General features: G+C 42.5%; 1 protein-coding gene across 1 annotated transcript; it reads right to left on the bottom strand.

Moving 5' to 3' along the window:
• Window positions 1–1830: 1830 nt before the first annotated feature.
• Window positions 1831–17870, bottom strand: fam53c (family with sequence similarity 53 member C). The gene is made up of 5 exons (XM_041802170.1): window positions 17599–17870; window positions 12374–12741; window positions 9893–9950; window positions 8725–9728; window positions 1831–6944 (listed from the first exon to the last, which is right to left on the bottom strand). Exons 3-5 carry the CDS (start codon window positions 9897–9899, stop codon window positions 6654–6656), a joined length of 1302 nt encoding a protein of 433 aa, XP_041658104.1. The 5' UTR covers window positions 9900–9950; window positions 12374–12741; window positions 17599–17870; the 3' UTR covers window positions 1831–6653.
• Between the last annotated feature and the right edge of the window lie 760 nt (window positions 17871–18630).

Below are 18630 nucleotides of genomic sequence, written 5' to 3'. Positions count from 1 at the left end.
AACCCAGAGAATGGCCCCTGATAAACCCAGAGAATGGCCCCTGATAAACCCAGAGAATGGCCCCTGATAAACCTAAAGAATGGGCCCCTGATAAACCCAGAGAATGGCCCCTGATAAACCCAGAGAATGGGCCCCTGATAAACCCAGGGAATGGCCCCTGATAAACCCAGAGAATGGCCCCTGATAAACCCAGAGAATGGCCCCTGATAAACCCAGTGAATGGCCCCTGATAAACCCAGAGAATGGCCCCTGATAAACCCAGAGAATGGCCCCTGATAAACCCAGGGAATGGCCCCTGATAAACCCAGAGAATGGCCCCTGATAAACCCAGAGAATGGCCCCTGACAAACCTAAAGAATGGGCCCCTGATAAACCCAGAGAATAGCCCCTGATACACCCGGAGAAGGGGCCCCTGATAAACACAGAGAAAGGGCCCTGATAAACCCAGGGAATGGGCCCCTGATAAACCCAGAGAATGGCCCCTGATAAACCCAGAGAATGGGCCCCTGATAAACCCAGGGAATGGCCCCTGATAAACCCAGGGAATGGCCCCTGATAAACCCAGAGAATGGCCCCTGATAAACCCAGTGAATGGCACCTGATATCACCAGGGAATGGCCCCTGATAAACCCCGGGTATGGCCCTGATAAACCCAGAGAATGGCCCCTGATAAACCCAGAGAATGGCCCCTGATAAACCCAGGGAATGGCCCCTGATAAACCCAGGGAATGGCCCCTGATAAACCCAGAGAATGGCCCCTGATAAACCCAGAGAATGGCCCCTGATAAACCCAGGGAATGGCCCCTGATAAACCCAGAGAATGGCCCCTGATAAACCCAGAGAATGGCCCCTGATAAACCCAGAGAATGGCCCCTGATAAACCCAGAGAATGGCCCCTGATAAACCCAGAGAATGGCCCCTGATAAACCTAAAGAATGGGCCCCTGATAAACCCAGAGAATGGCCCCTGATAAACCCAGAGAATGGGCCCCTGATAAACCCAGGGAATGGCCCCTGATAAACCCAGAGAATGGCCCCTGATAAACCCAGAGAATGGCCCCTGATAAACCCAGGGAATGGCCCCTGATAAACCCAGAGAATGGCCCCTGATAAACCCAGAGAATGGCCCCTGATAAACCTAAAGAATGGGCCCCTGATAAACCCAGAGAATAGCCCCTGATACACCCGGAGAAGGGGCCCCTGATAAACACAGAGAAAGGGCCCCTGATAAACCCAGGGAATGGGCCTTCACCTATTTTTGCCACTTTCGACTCCCTTTTTTTAACCACTTTAGATGCCGGTATTAGAAAACTTAGCTTTCCATCTGTTTTTCTGCTCATGTCTGCCTCTTTCCACCTATCATTGCTTCTATGAACCCATTTGTGCCACTGATGACCCTTTTTAGATCATTTTTAAGGTATTGTTGCCTCTTTGAGCCTTTCCCATCTTTTTCCATGCTTATTGTTGCCTGTTTTGTCATTAATAACCCTTTTTACTACTTTTTAGGCCTTATTTGCCAATTTTCCCCACATTTTATACAAATATTAAACTGAGTTTGATGACATTGAAGTGTGACAAAATGCAAGTAAAGAGTTTTGGAAGGGGACGATGCTTGTCAGCTGAAGTCTGTTTCTCATTTCTTAAACTTTAAACAGATTTCTGAATTTTTTAGACGTAACATTTAAATGAGTCAGGAAATATCGGCAGAATTCCAACATCGGTAATCCCTTCTGTATATAAAATGACCACAGGACACCAGCTCTTTGCTTTCTTTGTAAAATAATTCTCAATAAACTTAATTTATTCACAAACTGCTTTTCAAATTGCCATGTTGTCATTGTTCTTTTTTTAATCACATACAATAAAAAACATTTCTAAAAGACAAGAGATGTCCGAGTCTCTCTGCTAACTTTGTACACGTCAGCTCCCTCCGCCCTCCAGCTTCCTTGATTTTTTTAAATTTCTGAACAAGCTGGCCGACACCTCGCCTCGCTCAGACATCAGATTAGAAATATTAAGAAAAAACAGCTGAAAAGAATAAACAGAGGGACTAAAAATTTAACAGCTACAGTACACATTTCCTTTTCTTCTCTGTTAGTTTTCCTTTTTTTTTTCTTTTTAACGTCTTGATTTACAGAATAATAGAATATGTTCAGTTAAGGCTTATGTCGAGTGTTATGAAACCAAACAACCAGGAGAGGGAAGGACTGTGTGTGTGCATGTGTTATTGTGGTTTACAGGGACAATTCCAGCAATCTGATGTCTATGTTACGGGGACATGTGGTTTACGGGGACACTATAGCTCAATCCCAATCCCAGAGGTTTGTCAGCTCTGTCAGATGTTTGTCAACTCCATCAGATGTGTGTTAATGTCAGATGTTTGTCAACTATGTCAGATGTATAAGTGTAAGAAAAAAAATGATGTGACTGTAATGGATCATTTCTGAGCTCAAAATGCTGAGCTAAAATGTGATTGTTTTTGCTTTCGAGAAATACAGAACTGAGTCTTTGAGGAGCCAGGTTATGATCTCCATCCCTACCAAGAATGCCTTTCGAATCACCACCAACATTTAAAAACTACAACCAAAATCCAATACCACACAGAGCAGATTCAGGAGGCTTACGTTTTTGGTTTTAGTTAAATTTTAGTAAGCGCTAAGTTAGTTCTACTCTGGACGGAGTCCCCAGAAATATTGTCTCTGTTGGAGCTGAACAGGAGTGCTGAAATTCAGGGTCACTCAGATCTGTTAGCATAATTTCAGCATCGATGTGCATGAAACCAGAATCTTAAACTCTGATATAATTCTCTGGTTATTTAACAAACATTTATACCACAGCAACAAAATAGAAGTCCTAGACACTTTAACGGGCAATTTATTGTTTATAATCGACAAAAACCGCAGAAAAACTCCAGTGTCTAAATTTAACAAAAATATTGGACACATTACCTGTTTCTGTTTCATTTACACAGCGTGCAGGAATTTGTGTGCAGTATATTTTGAATTCTTTCTTTGACACACCTATCTTATTAAGCAGAGGAAGTTTATTTTTAACTTTTAGGGCTTTTTGATTGCATTAATCTTTACCATTTAATTTTAATATTTTAAAAGATTGTATCTTAAATTTTGACAACATTGAAAGACTAAATATGTGACACATTTGTAGCAATAAAGAGAAGCAACTGTTTACACCATGTCCTACAAGCATGCAATTAGAGATACTGCATCATATTGTGCAGCATCACACGCTCACAGCCCACGCTAGATACACTGTAAATATTTAATATCTGGATCCAGTTTTCCCTTTGACAAAACGACATTTAGCTCTTTGTTTTGAATGCAAGGAAAGAGAAGTATAGCGCCTCATATTGACTTTTGTCTCGCTTTTGTCGGCAGTGAGCTGCATAGTTATGTATCTGTGTCGACACATGTTGGAGCACGTTTAACACACGGATGAAGCACCACTATCTCTACCTAATAAAACAGGCTAAATGGTCTGTGAGAGAGGAAAGACAGTCTTCCTCTCAGACGCTCCTGATGCCTTCTCACCTGCCTCTTTCCTTGCTCCTTGTGCATGTCAGCAGGAGAGGAATAGGGAACCAGGGACCAGCAGGAAAACCCAGGCTCTTTCCCAGAGATTGATCACATATTTACAGAGTTTAGACTGCACACGGGAGTTTGCCAGCTGCCCAGTATTCAGTGTCTTGAACTTCTATATTTGTTGTGTGATGTCAAACCAGCAGCAGGCCCAAACATCTGAGTACTAAAACTGTGAAGGGACCCCAGAACACATATTCCCTCTGTATCTTACCATTCTAAAGCACTTCATCACATGAGGGCTGTCAGGATAATATAAGGGGAATCTGTTAAACCAACCTCATGGTGTCACCAATGCTTGCAGCGTTAATAAATTAATATGATATTTCTGGTGGTGAGGACACTGCCTAGAGCTCGCTGTACCACCTCTTCTTCTTCTGTGGTGGTCAAAAGGTGCAGATGTTTCTCATTGTAAACACAAGCACACACACAGTGGAGTGAAGGAGCAGGAGTGTGACAGGAATGTGTGGACACTCAGGTGAATGACAGCATCAGTGACCGCCGGCCCTCGGCGCTGTCTGACAGGATGACGCCACAGCACAGCAGTGAACCTGAATCATCAAAGTAGCAGTCACATGACTGTGGTATGTTACACAGATGTTTGTGTACCAGACTCTGAATAAATCCCTACTGTATATCTGCAGTCAAACGTTTCAGTGTTGAGAGCTAAATATTTAAAATCTAAAAGGAATGATAACAAACTGACAGTAAGAAACGGTCCTGCTTACTTGGTAGAACACGCTGCAATGTTAATAAATTAACTGTACAGAATTTCCTGTGGCTTCTGCAGTGTCAGAGAAATGATGACTTTGTAGTAGGGGAGTGCGAGATTAACTGGAAAGTTTGCCAGTTTCCCAGTATTTGGCATCTCATTTTTGCTGTGGTGTAGAATAAGCAAACTGTAAAGGGCCCCAGCTGTGTTCCCACAGGAACCCCAGAATTAATACTGCTAATTCAGCTCCCCACTTTATAGCACTTCATCGCTACAGACACAAGCTATAGAGACAGGAAATATGCGGAGAGCGAGTAGGGGCAGACATGAACAAACAGAACCAGGATCAGGATCAGGACCGGTGTGTTCCAGCTCAGCCTCAGTAAACAGGCTCCAACTCCACTATCCAAGCCAAACTGGGCCCCAGTGATCTAACTCTGTCAGACTCCATCAGTACAGCTGAAGCCTCAAAGCTAAAGGTTCAGTGGAAAAATGTCGAGTCTGATCCTTTTCTTACCCTGAACCTCCTTGATCTGGAGCAGTTTTATTAGAACTGTTTTACACAGAAGATCAGATAAACATGTTTTTGGTGAAACTGAAATCAGAGCTCTGGTACATATAGGGGGTTTCAGGTCATCGCTGTGGTGAAGCGTCAGCCTCGTCAGACTCGAGCTTTTCCGACTCATTAGCTGTGTAAACTCACCTGGAGGTCAAGGAGCACCTGCACGGTCCGAGTCATAGAGCGCTGACAGGTTGGCCTAAATTTAACAACGTGTCCTGACAGGCGAGCGTCAGATATCATCGAAAAACACAGCAGCAGGGCACTTAAAGCTACCATCTCTAGAATATTTACCCTGAAACAACTAACTGAACCAAAAAAGTCAAAATTCTGAGATTACAGTCTGGAGTTCTGAGATTACAGTCAGAGTTCAATGATTACAGTCGGAATTCTGAGATAACAGAGTTCTATGATTACAGTTGGAATTCTGAGATTACAGTGGAAATTCTTATGGGGACAGAATTCTGAGATCAATTTATAATTCTGAGATTACAGTCAGAGTTCAATGATTAAAGTCGGAATTCTGAGATTACAGTCAGAGTTCAATGATTAAAGTTGGAATTTTGAGATTACAGTCAGAGTTCTATGATTACAGTCGGAATTCTGAGATAACAGAGTTCTAGGATTACAGTTGGAATTCTGAGATTACAATGGGAATTCTTATTAGGACAGAATTCTGAGATCAATTTATAATTCTGAGATTACAGTCAGAGTTCAATGATTAAAGTCGGAATTCTGAGATTACAGTCAGAGTTCAATGATTAAAGTCGGAATTTTGAGATAACAGAGTTCTAGGATTACAGTTGGAATTCTGAGATTACAATGGGAATTCTTATTAGGACAGAATTCTGAGATCAATTTATTATTCTGAGATTACAGTCAGAATTCTTAGATTGAAATCAAAATTCTGGGATTACAGTCAGTGTTCTTGAAGTCAGAATTCTGAGATTAAAGACACAAATTAGAGATTAAATTAGAGATAAATCAGGATTCTTGGCTTAAAGTCGGAATTCCGAGATAAAGTTTGGAATTCTTAGATTAAAACCAAAATTTCAAGATAAAAGATGGAATTTTGAGATCAAAGTCGACAATCCTGGCCTTAACAGTCACAATTCAGAGATTTAACTCATAATTCTGAGATTAAAGCCAGAATTCTGAGATTACAGTTGGAACTCTGAGAGTAAAGTCTTACTGAGATTATAGTCAGAATTCCAAGAATAATGTAGGAATTCTGAGATACAAGTCAGAATTCTGAAATCAAATATGGAATTCTGAGATAAAACCAGAATTCTGATGTCCACCTCAGTTGGATCTAAATGTTTGTTTTTTCAGGGGCCTTTAACACTCTTCTGTTAATTCAAACATGACTATTATGTCATATCATTTAGTCCGGTACTTTTTTAACCAAGATTATTTTAACCTAGAGTGTTTTTTCTGTGTTGACTCGTCTTTCACCAGTCACTACTGGCAAGCAATCGTATGAAGCAGATTTTGAAATTGACTCGGGGAAGGACTCGTAGCGTGCAGGTTCCTCTGATCTCAGGTGAGCTGACTCGCTCCTACAGCATCGAGTCGTCGCTACAGCCAGTCACATCATCACCGTCGTCATCAATCAGCCTCGTTACCAGCTCATCCAATGAGAGAAGGTGTTGTTCCTGAGAGCGCTGCTGATTGGGGGAGAGGAGTGTAGAGATGGTCCAGAAAGAGGAGGGGGAGGGGCAGATAATTTCAAAATAAAACTAACTTCTCCAACGTAAACAGAGAACAGCCTTCCATTTACAAATGTGTCAGTTTTCTTCGATTAAGTTCAGGTCCAGTTCTGTACAATCCCTCTCAAACACGGCCTGCTGTGCTGCCTCGCGCTCATCTGCCTCCTCCTCCCCATCGTCCTCGTCGTCCTCGCGGCATTCCTCGTCACTCTCGCTCAGCGGCCCGATGCTGGACCTGCCCAGGCACTCGGCCGGCGAGCAGGAGCCCCGAAAGTCTCCCATGAAGGACTCCATGCCCATGCAGACATCGCCGCCGCAGGCCAGCCTGCCGCCGCCACGCTCCAGACACTGAGGGTCGATGCTGCGTGTCTGCAGGACGACAGGAAGTTAAGATTTAAAAAACACATCATCCTCAAAGGCCAGGATAGAATGTTTGATAAGCTTTAAAGGATGACATCATCTTTACAAGGAATGGAATGCTTAAAAACCTTACAAAGATGACATCAACCTTAAAGGCAAGAATGGAATGTTTGATAAGCTTTAAAGGATGACATCATCTTTACAAGGAATGGAATGCTTAAAAACCTTCAAAAGATGACATTGACCTTAAAGGCAAGAATGGAATGTTTGATAAGCTTTAAAGGATGACATCATCTTTACAAGGAATGGAATGCTTAAAAACCTTCAAAAGATGACATCAACCTTAAAGGCAAGAATGGAATGTTTGATAAGCTTTAAAGGATGACATCATCTTTACAAGGAATGGAATGCTTAAAAACCTTCAAAAGATGACATTGACCTTAAAGGCAAGAATGGAATGTTTGATAAGCTTTAAAGGATGACATCATCTTTACAAGGAATGGAATGCTTAAAAACCTTCAAAAGATGACATCAACCTCAAAGGCAAGAATGGAATGTTTGATAAGCTTTAAAGGATGACATCATCTTTACAAGGAATGGAATGCTTAAAAACCTTCAAAAGATGACATTGACCTTAAAGGCAAGAATGAAATAATTAATAAGCTTGAATGACAGCATCATCTTCAGAAGCAATGATGGAATGTTTTAAAAGCTTTAAGGGGTGACTTCATGTTCACATGCAAGGATGGAATGTTTTTTAGCATTGAACGATGACATCATCTTTACAAGGAATGGAATGTTTAAAAACCTTCAAAAGATGACATCAACCTTAAAGGCAAGAATGGAATGTTTGATAATTTTTAAAGGATGACATCATCTTTACAAGGAATGGAATGCTTAAAAACCTTCAAAAGATGACATTGACCTTAAAGGCAAGAATGGAATAATTAATAAGCTTGAATGACAGCATCATCTTCAGAAGCAATGACTGAATGTTTTAAAAGCTTTAAGGGGTGACTTTACATTCACAGGCAAGGATGGAATGTTTTTTAGCATTGAAAGATTACAACCTGTTTACATGGGGGGGTAGAATGTTTTATAAGCTTTAAAGGATGACATCATTATAGGAAAGGACGAAATATTTTATAACCTTTAAAGAATTATATCTTCTTCAGAGACAACGATGGTATGTTTTATAAACTTGAAAAGACAATATCATCCCTCAAGGCAAGGATGGAATGTTTAATTAGCTTTAAAAGATGGCATCACCTACACATGGGAAGGATGGAATGTTTTATATGCTTTATAGTAGAGGTTTTCAACTGGCTGTGTCACGGACCCACCATCAACTCCTCAAAGAAAATGGCAACTCAATTTTTGGGTCAATCAGATGTACTCAATAAAACACAGTAGAGTTTGGGCTTAAGCCAGTTCAAAGGGTGTAACAAAACAATTTAACAGGATAAAACATGCATGTTTTATAGAGCCTCATAGACAATTTGGTGTATTTTCAACTGAAAAGGGCTTTGCGACTGACTTTTTGGTCCAGATCCACCAGTTGAGAGCCCTTTATGGGATATTATTTATTTCAGGCACGTATTGCATGCCTTATAAGCTTTAAAGGATGACATCATTCTAGGCCGAGGATGGAATGTTGGTGGAGCTGGGGATGTTAGGGCCTTTTCTCCTCCATCTTTGTCAAAAAGTTGACCATAGATGGCAATTTTTGGAAAAGTAGATGAATCTGGTGGGGAACGGGGGTTTCATATTTGTGTGGTTGCTTTAGTACCTGGGTCATCTTGGTGAAGTCCAGGACTGGCCGGGCGCAGGGTCTGTCGGGGTCACGTCGTCTCTTCAGACCCGGTTTAAGCAGCAGCAGGTCGCAGGGCTGCGAGTGGCAGCGTGGCAGCTGCGGCGGCAGACTCCGGCGCAGAGACGACGGCGTGCTGCAAGCAGAGGAGGGCGAGGCGGGTACCGGGCCCCCCCTAGCCGCTCCAGCCATGGTAGCACAGCCTGGAGGAGGCGGGGCCACTGCCTGACACGGCACCGGATGAGGGGGGAGAAAGGTAGAGGCTGCTGAGTCTCTGATTAGCACAGGGGAGAGCGAGAAACGGCGCTGAGGGGGCGGAGGAGGGTGGAGGGGGGAGGGAGAGGAGGAGCAGGATGAGGGGGAGGGGAAGAAGCAGCAGCAGGCTCCTCCCCCTGCCGCTGCCTCGCTGGGGTCCCATGGAAAGCTCCAGGGTAGAGGGGAGTCCGGAGACAGCGCCAGGCTGAAGAAGGTGGGGCTAGACGAAGAGTGCAGTGAAGAGTTCAGAGACGAGCTGGGAGCACGGAGAGGACAGGCCCCTCCCCCTGCCACACCCACCCCTATACCTGCTCCTGCAGCCCCCACGCCTCCACCTGTAGCCCCGCCCCCTGCCCCCCCATGGCACTGCTGGCGGCTGACAGGTGTCCAGACCCGTGAAGCGCTGGGCCTCCAGGTGTAGCGGCAGCGGGACAGATCCTCTGGTACCGACAGGGAGCGGCAGTGACGTTTAGGGGGAGGAGGGGGAGGGGGAGGGGGCCCAGGCCCAGGAGGGGCCACAGGGGCTCCGGGGAGGGACAGCTCGGACGCCGACGTGCTGGGGGCCAGGGGCCGGTGCTGCTGAGATGGGCCGTCCAGGGGGTCGACCCCCTCCTGCAGGTGAGCATCTGGCGGCACCAGGGGGAGAGGCCCGGGTGGGAAACTAGAGCTCAGCAACCCCCCCTGCAGGCCAGACTTAGAGGGAGGGCAGAGCTGCCAGTAACTGCTCTCTGACCACAAAAACAAAACAGACATTTTAGAGGGGAGTTCATGGACAGATCATCAGAAAAATTCAAACTTAATCCCCCCAAAGGAAGTGATGTCACACAAAGTATCCCCCCATACCTATGAACACTGGCCCTTAAAACTGTATAAAAGGAGTTCAATGTCTCACCAGGCATCAAGCCATCTGGGGGCCAGCACTCTGCGAGGGTTTTCGGGTCCAGCAGGGACTGAAATACATGTAGAACATTTCTTATTTTATCAAAAGCAGTACATTATAGGAAAGAGAACCAGAAGGTAGAAGAGAAATCTAGACCAATGACATGGAACAACTGCTTAAGTTTCTGGAGTTAGCGAAAGATAATCAGGACCACTGATTTTTTGTGTCTATTTTTATCAACTTTTTAAGAAAAATCAGAGAATTATGAGCTCATTCTTAACAATCCGACTTTAATCTCAGAAGTCTGACTTTAATCTTAGATTTCTAACTTTGATCTCAGAAGTCTGACTTTGATCTCAGAGATCTGACTTTGATCTCAGGGGTCTAACTATAATCTAAGAAGTGTGACTATAATCTCAGAAGTCTGACTTTGATCTCAGAGGTCTGACTTTGATCTCAGAGGTCTGACTTAAATCTCAGAAGTCTGACGTTGATCTCAGAAGTCTGGCTATAATCTCAGAAGTGTGACTATAATCTCATAATTCTAACTTTGATCTCAGAGGTCTGACAATAATCTCAGAAGTGTGACTATAATCTCAGAAGTCTGACTTTGATCTCAGAGGTCTGACTTAAATCTCAGAAGTCTGACTTTGATCTCAGAGGTCTGGCTATAATCTCAGAGGTGTGACTATAATCTCAGAAGTGTGACTTAAATCACAGAGGTCTGACTTTAATCTTAGAAGTCTGACTTTAATGTCAGAAGTCTGATTAACATCAGAAGTCTGACTTAAATCTCAGAAGTCTGACTTTAATCTTAGATTTCTAACTTTGATCTCAGAAGTCTGACTGTGATCTCAGAGATCTGACTTTGATCTCAGGGGTCTAACTATAATCTAAGAAGTGTGACTATAATCTCAGAAGTCTGACTTTGATCCCAGAGGTCTGACTTAAATCTCAGAAGTCTGACTTTGATCTCAGAGGTCTGACTATAATCTCAGAAGTGTGACTATAATCTCAGAAGTCTGACTTTGATCCCAGAGGTCTGACTTAAATCTCAGAAGTCTGACTTTGATCTCAGGGGTCTAACTATAATCTAAGAAGTGTGACTATAATCTCAGAAGTCTGACTTTGATCCCAGAGGTCTGACTTAAATCTCAGAAGTCTGACTTTGATCTCAGGGGTCTAACTATAATCTCAGAAGTGTGACTATAATCTCAGAAGTCTGATTTTGATCTCAGAGGTCCAGCTATAATCTCGGAAGTCTGACTTTAATCTCATATTTCTAACTTTGATCTCAGAGGTCTGGCTATAATCTCAGAGGTGTGACTATAATCTCAGAAGTGTGACTTAAATCTCAGAGGTCTGACTTTAATCTTAGAAGTCTGACTTTAATGTCAGAAGTCTGATTAACATCAGAAGTCTGACTATAATCTCAGAAGTGTGACTATAATCTCATATTTCTAACTTTGATCACAGAGGTCTGGCTATAATCTCAAAAGTGTGACTATAATCTCAGAAGTCTGACTTAAATCTCAGAAGTCTGACTTTAATCTCATATTTCTAACTTTGATCACATAGGTCTGACTATAATCTCAGAAGTGTGACTTAAATCTCAGAGGTCTGACTTTAATCTTAGAAGTCTGACTTTAATGTCAGAAGTCTGACTTTGATCTCAGAGATCTGGCTATAATCTCAGAAGTGTGACTATAATCTCAGAAGTCTGACTTTAATCTCATATTTCTAACTTTGATCACATAGGTCTGACTATAATCTCAGAAGTGTGACTTAAATCTCAGAGGTCTGACTTTAATCTTAGAAGTCTGACTTTAATGTCAGAAGTCTGAATTTGATCTCAGAAGTCAGACTTTAATCTTAGAAGTCTGACTTTAATGTCAGAAGTCTGACTTAAATCTCAGAAGTGTGACTATAATCTCATATTTCTAACTTTGATCACAGAGGTCTGGCTATAATCTCAAAGGTGTGACTATAATCTCAGAAGTCTGACTTTGATCTCAGAGGTCTGACTTAAATCTCAGAAGTCTGACTTTGATCTCAGAAGTCTGACTTTATTCTTAGATTCCTAACTTTGGTCTCAGAATTGTACAGCTGAAATGGTGGGATATTTTACGTCACCTAACAGAACATACTGGCGTTTTGTAGCTTGTGGACGCTTTATACTGCCTATATGTAGACTAGTACTGTGAGACAGAAGCAACATTTGTGGAGCTCCAACAACAGCATCTCTGCCTTTAAAATGTGCTGTAACAGATGAGAAACAGCATCAGGCGCATATACCTGTTGGATAGACTATTACAGTACAGTCCAGTTAATACAGAATGTTTGTTTACAGTCTCATCGTCATGTCGGTCAAAATCACAGCACTACTTCCTGTCTCTGTCTAATCTGACACAGCAACCATGGTTATAGACAGAAAATGGCAGCATCTGACCACGGCATTGGATCAGTGAATAAAAACAAACAGGTGAGTCTCACCAGGTAACAGTCCCCCGGCTGAGCAGGGTCGCCTTCCAGAGTCTGCTTCCTCAGGCTCTCCAACAGCAGCGTGACCACAGCATGGTGGCAGGAGACCAGGGGGGAGACGGGTGAGGGAGGAGGGGAAGAGAGGGGGAGAGGAGGAGGAGAGGCAGGGCTGGAGAATGGGAAGGAGAGGGGAGGAGAAAGAGGAGGAGAAGGGAGGGGAGAGCCACGCCTGTGTTCGTCTCTTTCCGTCTGGTCAGTCTCAGGAAGGGAGGGGGAGGGGCCAGGGGCTGTGACTCCTCCTCCTTACCGCCTCAGGGCTTGGTAGCCCCGCCCACTCTCACAAGGACATCATCACTCAGGCGTTGCCCTTGGCAACACACCTGAAAAGAAAGGGAAAGCAGGTGAGTGTTTGAATTCGTAGTCACTGTCACTTCTCCCTCATGGCTGAGTAAAATCAAAAAGGGGCGGGACTCATGGAACCAGCTTTGTCAACAACAATGGTGGCAGAGTATCTGATCTAGGGGAGGATCTAGATCCTCTGAGGACTATCATTAAACCTAAAATGTATGATATTACATTCCAATGTTCCATATGAGAGTGATGCCAACTTCCTGTAGGTATTTCACAGATGTAATCAGATATAACACTAATGTTTGTGCAGTTTATTATCCACTTCTTATGGAAACACAGGGTTTATTCACTATTGAGTTTAACAGCACCACATTACCAACAGTCCTAGAATTTTAAAGCAACTTCTGTGATTGGCTAATCTTCAGTTTTCAATCCAGTGCAACAACTAGAAGTGAATTTAAAGACGGCTCAACGGGTGGGTCAGGATCCAAAAGTGGGCCACAAAGCTCTGACCCTCTAAACGGTCACAAATGTGTGCTAGAAAAAAATGTGGCAAAACGTCAGAAGCCCTAAATGGATATGCAGTAAATTCATACAGGCCTTCTTATGATGACGAGTATAGTTCAAAAATGGTAATGAGATTTCTACTTGTTTCATTTTCTTTGGATAATACAGTTGGTTTCCCCAAGATAAGAAGGAAATTACCAAATGTCCATACCGTCTCTGGAAAATGGGGTAAAAAAATAAGATGTATGCATGCATGTGCTTTTGTAATGATATGCACTTTAAGCATGACTTTGGTCCTATCTCTTTGTTTCATATGTGTTTTGTTTTCATTTAGGTTCCAAACTGCAACATTTTTCATTGAGTGGTAAAATATTTTCAAAAATTTGGGTTGTGATTTCTCTTGAAGAGGTCAGGGTGGGTCCTGATGCTGACCAGTTGAGAACCACTGATGTAGAAGACAAATGAACGTGTGTGTGTGTGTGTGTGTGTGTGTATATATATATATATATATATATATATATATATATATATATATATATATATATATATATAAGGGCTGTCAAAATTGACACATTAATGTGGAATAATCCATCATCATGATTAATCTGCTTAAAAATTTTAACGCAATTAACCCAGAATGGGCAGAATGACTCAAAATCCCTGAAACGTCTCTGGCAATGCATTTTGGGCAGTTTGTCCAAGTAGGGTTACCATCGAGCATGCACAAATGGGCCATTGATCTGGTAGTGACCGACCAACTCGATATGGAAGACGCTAAACAGCACGCTGGCCCTCTGGATGGGAAATTTGAGTACAAGAAAAACAAGACGGAACGGTCGACCAACAAAGTATTCTGCACATTCTGCAGGAAGAGTTTTCTTTTCACCGAAGCACTTCCAGCTTAACATACCACATTAACCACATAAACGTTCGCTGGGGATTCTGCTAGCACGTGAATATTTTTCATCAAATTGATCTGTATTGTTTCGAATTTTGACGTTACCAGCTGCTGCCAACCATGTTTGGCTCGGCTACATTTCTCGATTTAAAAATTTGGCCCAGTTGAATTTGTAATTGAATACCCCTGGCATATATATTGCCTTCTTTCTTGAGTGTGCTTGCTTATGCAAAATGAAACACGATTAATATAGATTAAAAATGAATGATTTTTAATCATGATTAATCAAAATTAATCTACAGCAACCCTGTGATTAATCTGATTAAAAATTTTAATCATTTGACAGCACTAATATATATATATATATATATATATATATATATATATATATATATATATATAATTGACCAGCTTTTAAGAAACACATGGTTCATTTATTCTGGACAACAGCACTGCATTACCGACCAGGGCCGCCCCTGCCCAAAGTGAGGCCCTAAGCAGACTCTGACATGAGGCCCCCCCACTCCCCAGTCACAGCAATGTCTTTGATTGGTAGAGCCACAAATCCTGAAGTTAACAGTCAAAACAGTGGGCAAAAACTGTTTGAGTTCTGTGGTGACCACAGATGGCGCCACACGTCGTTGCACTAGATCAGCCAATAGAAAATCATTGAAGTGATTCAGTTTCAGAGGACAGTTTCAGCCGGTAGAGGGCAGTCACTATGCACATTTCTGACACACAATGTAGAATTTGAATTTGCTGTGTTAAAATGTAAAGATTTGGATGTCAACTAATCAACAGAACTGCTAAATACACAGACACAGAGCTTCACGTCTGAATAAAAAGATTCTGAGGGGATGGTTACCATGTATGCAACTTTGCTGTGACGGTGTTTAAAGGCGACGCTGAAGGATCTACAACATAAAAGAATCCATTTATCGTCAAGCAAACTGGAAAATGTTTAGGTTTCATCTTGTAAATCTAGAAATTTCAAAAATGGAAAAAAAAAACATTTTGTCTTGTTTAATTCGTGGCTTCTGAGTTCTGATTTTTTTTAATCAAGCTGATCAAACTCAAAAATTTGGATTTTTTTTTCAACTCAAAAATTTGAGGTTTTGTCCCATAAAATAACAGCTTTTTTAATCCATATATTTTGATTATTCTCTTATAGATTTATGACTTTTTACACATGAAAATTTCAAGGTTTTGACGTTTTTACTCATAAATGAATGTCTTTCTGATATCAAAAAGTTTTTAGCTTTTTCTGAGTAATTCTGACTTTTCACACTTAAAATCTTAGATTTTTTTTTCTAATAAATAAAAAAATTTCTTATTTGAAGTTTTCTTTCACAATTACATATATACATATATATATATATATATATATATATTTTTTTTTTTTTTTTTTTTTTTTCTCCTAACAAATTTTTTTTTCATAGTGGCTCTTATTTGCTGTCATTTTTTACAGATACCTGACCAAAACAAAAATAAAGTTACTTGTTAAATGTACTTTAGGAAAATCTTTGACGTATAACATTTATGTTTCTGTAAACTGAGCATTCACATTGAAATCTTACGTTTGTCATTAAAATATACTACTTAAAATTAACATTTACAAACCTATGTTATGGTTGTTTGGAGGTTTTTTGTTGATCCCTGATGGTTTTCAGGTTTCATGCAGCCCCACAGCATACTTAACTTTGAAAGAGGTTGCCTTATAGAACAATGCCAAAGCATTTGAGCAATTAAGATAATATGCAGGAGTTTGCTTGCCATTTTGGTGATTAAAAATAATAAATTATTTCATGTTGGGAGTCTAGGACTTCTATTTTTGTTGCTTTATGATCAAATGACAGTCAAAGTTATGTTTTTTTTTTAATAGAATCTTATTTAAGCTTAAATTCTGGTGTTGTACCAATTCAGATCCCTTTAAAAGCAGGTGTAAACTCGGTGAACATGTCAGTATGTTAACACCATGTCATCCCCTCTCTGTAATCTGTATCTCAGGGACACTTTGGGCCCCAGAAACATGAGGTCAGGGGCCACACACGTTACAGATCCATCGCTCATGGATGTGTCTGGTGCTAACCCGGGTAAAATCCGAGCTTAATGTTTCACCCGGGTTAAATCCGTGCTGGATCTGTTGATAATGGCTCTCAGTGTTTGCAGATGACAGGCTGTCCCTGGCAGGGAGGCCAGACTCGCTGAGGCCGCTGGGCATCTCAGCTGCTGCTAGCATGTGGCTAACACATCCCATTGTTTTCAATGAGAGATGCTAACACATGGATATAACGGTTCTCCTCTCTGAGAGGAGATGAAAGTATGAATGACATGAAGCTTTTTTGACTGAAAGTCGGTGTAGAAAAATAAAATAAAGTGTATTTAAGATCATTAACGCGTCAATGAACAGCTCAGCATCACCTGCACAGCTAGCCTGCTATAAATAATATGTCATCTCGTTATTACTTTCAAGGTCGGCACAATAAATTCAGCCATTTTTGTATTTTAAACATAGCGGCAGACAGAAAAGAGTTCACCCGGCTCAGCCTTACAGCCTGCAGGTTCGGGCCACCGTGCTCCGCGGGGCTGCGGGGCTAACAGGCAGCTACACTGGCCGTGTGTCTGCATCCAGGGGCAGCAGCTAGCTAACGGTGCTAACTGACCTGCCCAGCGTTAGCCGCTGTTACGCTTTCAAGAGCGACCGTGTTAGCTTGTGACTTTCAGCTGAACATATCGGCGTTTGTCGTATAACTGTCGATGCAGATGACGGCAACGAACGTCTCTCTATTTTTTATTAAAACGTCAAAAAATAGTCAATAGTAACACGAGGAATCGTAGGAACATCTAAAACAACAGAGGCAGACGCGATCGGCTGAAAGTCACCAGATTACACGGCCACTCTTTGAACCGAAACACCGTCAGCGTCCTAACGAATGCTTCTTTGTTGCGTTGTTTTCATCACATCACCAATACCCATTTGATTTGTCTTTAATTAACATTTTAATGTGAGAACTGCTGGAGCCCTTTAAGTCTGCCGTGTGTTATAACGACGACATTCGCGTTCGTCTGAAAGTCACCAGGTACCACGGTCACTCTTTACACCATAACACCGGCTAGCAGTTAGCCACGTTAGCAGCGTCAGCCGCGTAAGCCGTGCTGATCTCACAAACAACCCGGAGAATGAGAGCGGCTTTTCTCGCCGCCGTCTCTCCTCCAGCCCCCAACTCACAGAAATCGTGTCTGAATAAGATTAAATTATTCCCAGCCGTTTTTAACGCCTCAATCAGCGGCCGCTCACAACAATACTGCCGGGGATGATGGTACCGTCTGGCCGGCCTGCGAGCGCGGTGAGCGGCGCGGTGAGGAGGAAAACACGGCGGGATGCTGCGGGAAGCATCAGAACAGATCAGCTAGGGTTCATGGAGAGAAAACCAGCAACATGGTGCTCCTTGTGCTCACTGTCAGCCGGATAGGTGCTTACCTCCTCGGACAGCTCCTGTGAGGTGGCCCCGGTGATGCGGCGGAGCGCGGTGTATTGACCCAGTGTTATTAAAGCGCAGGACGCACCGCGCCGTTCCGCCTGCCGCTGCCGCTGTCAGCACCGAGCCTCCACAATGAATTAAAGCCGGATCAGAGCGCTCACTGCGGGCTGTGTCGGATCCAGAACGAGAGCAAGCATGGGCTGGAATCAGAGTCCAGTGAGCTGCGATGATTAAAACATAATAATAATAAAGAGTGACGCGCACACGCCCGTGAGCGGCAGGCATTCATAAATAACATTTACGGCAGGAGGAGGAGGAGGAGGAGGAGAGGCGGGGCCACTCTTCATCATCGTGCACCTGTTTTTTATTCTTATTTTATTCTAACATCACATCCCATCCCTGGGCTTATTAAATAAGCGAGATTTAGATTTTGTGATCACAAATAAATCAAATCCACTCTTCTGAAAATTAGCACTGGGAGGCTGAGGGATGCTGGGAGATGTAGTTCACATAGAGCTCAGCAGGTTGTTTACAGCAGCTCTGCGGGCTGATCCTTCTGCCAGACCCTGTTTAAACCTCGCATTAACATCCGGTTTTAAGGCATCCAGATACCAAGTCCTTACAGCTTCCTGTGGAGTCACTGAAACAGTGTGATATCTGAGAGCCCAGACTGATACAGAGGGGGTCTGGGGTATTTGTGTGTGTGTGTATACATATATGTATATATAGATATTAACCACTTACCAAAGCCAAAAAATAGTTTCAATAGAGGCAAAAAAAAAGAGCAGAAAGAGCCAAAAAATTGGATAATGGTGTGAAAAAAACAGCAGAAAAAATGGTTAAAAGGGGTTTAAGGTGGTAAAAATGTAGGAAGATGCTGCACCAACTAAGGCTCCCTGCCAGAGAAGTAACATGTACCCACAGTCAGTCTGTGCCACCAGGATTGGCATGCCAAGGCTGCCACTATGCTGCCCCTGCAGGTGATGAGTCCATAGGGGGCAAACGGGAATGGCAGGGCAGAATGATGCTCC

This window comes from Cheilinus undulatus, linkage group 12 (assembly GCF_018320785.1).
Source record: "Cheilinus undulatus linkage group 12, ASM1832078v1, whole genome shotgun sequence".
Taxonomy (NCBI): Eukaryota; Metazoa; Chordata; class Actinopteri; order Labriformes; family Labridae; genus Cheilinus; species Cheilinus undulatus.
This window is presented reverse-complemented; position numbering and strand designations above follow the sequence as displayed.

Coding starts and splice junctions, on each gene's coding strand:
- fam53c (XM_041802170.1), bottom strand. Junction 6,945..8,724: donor ACTTCACCAAGATGACCCAG/GTACTAAAGCAA, acceptor GTCGTCCTGCAG/ACACGCAGCATCGACCCTCA.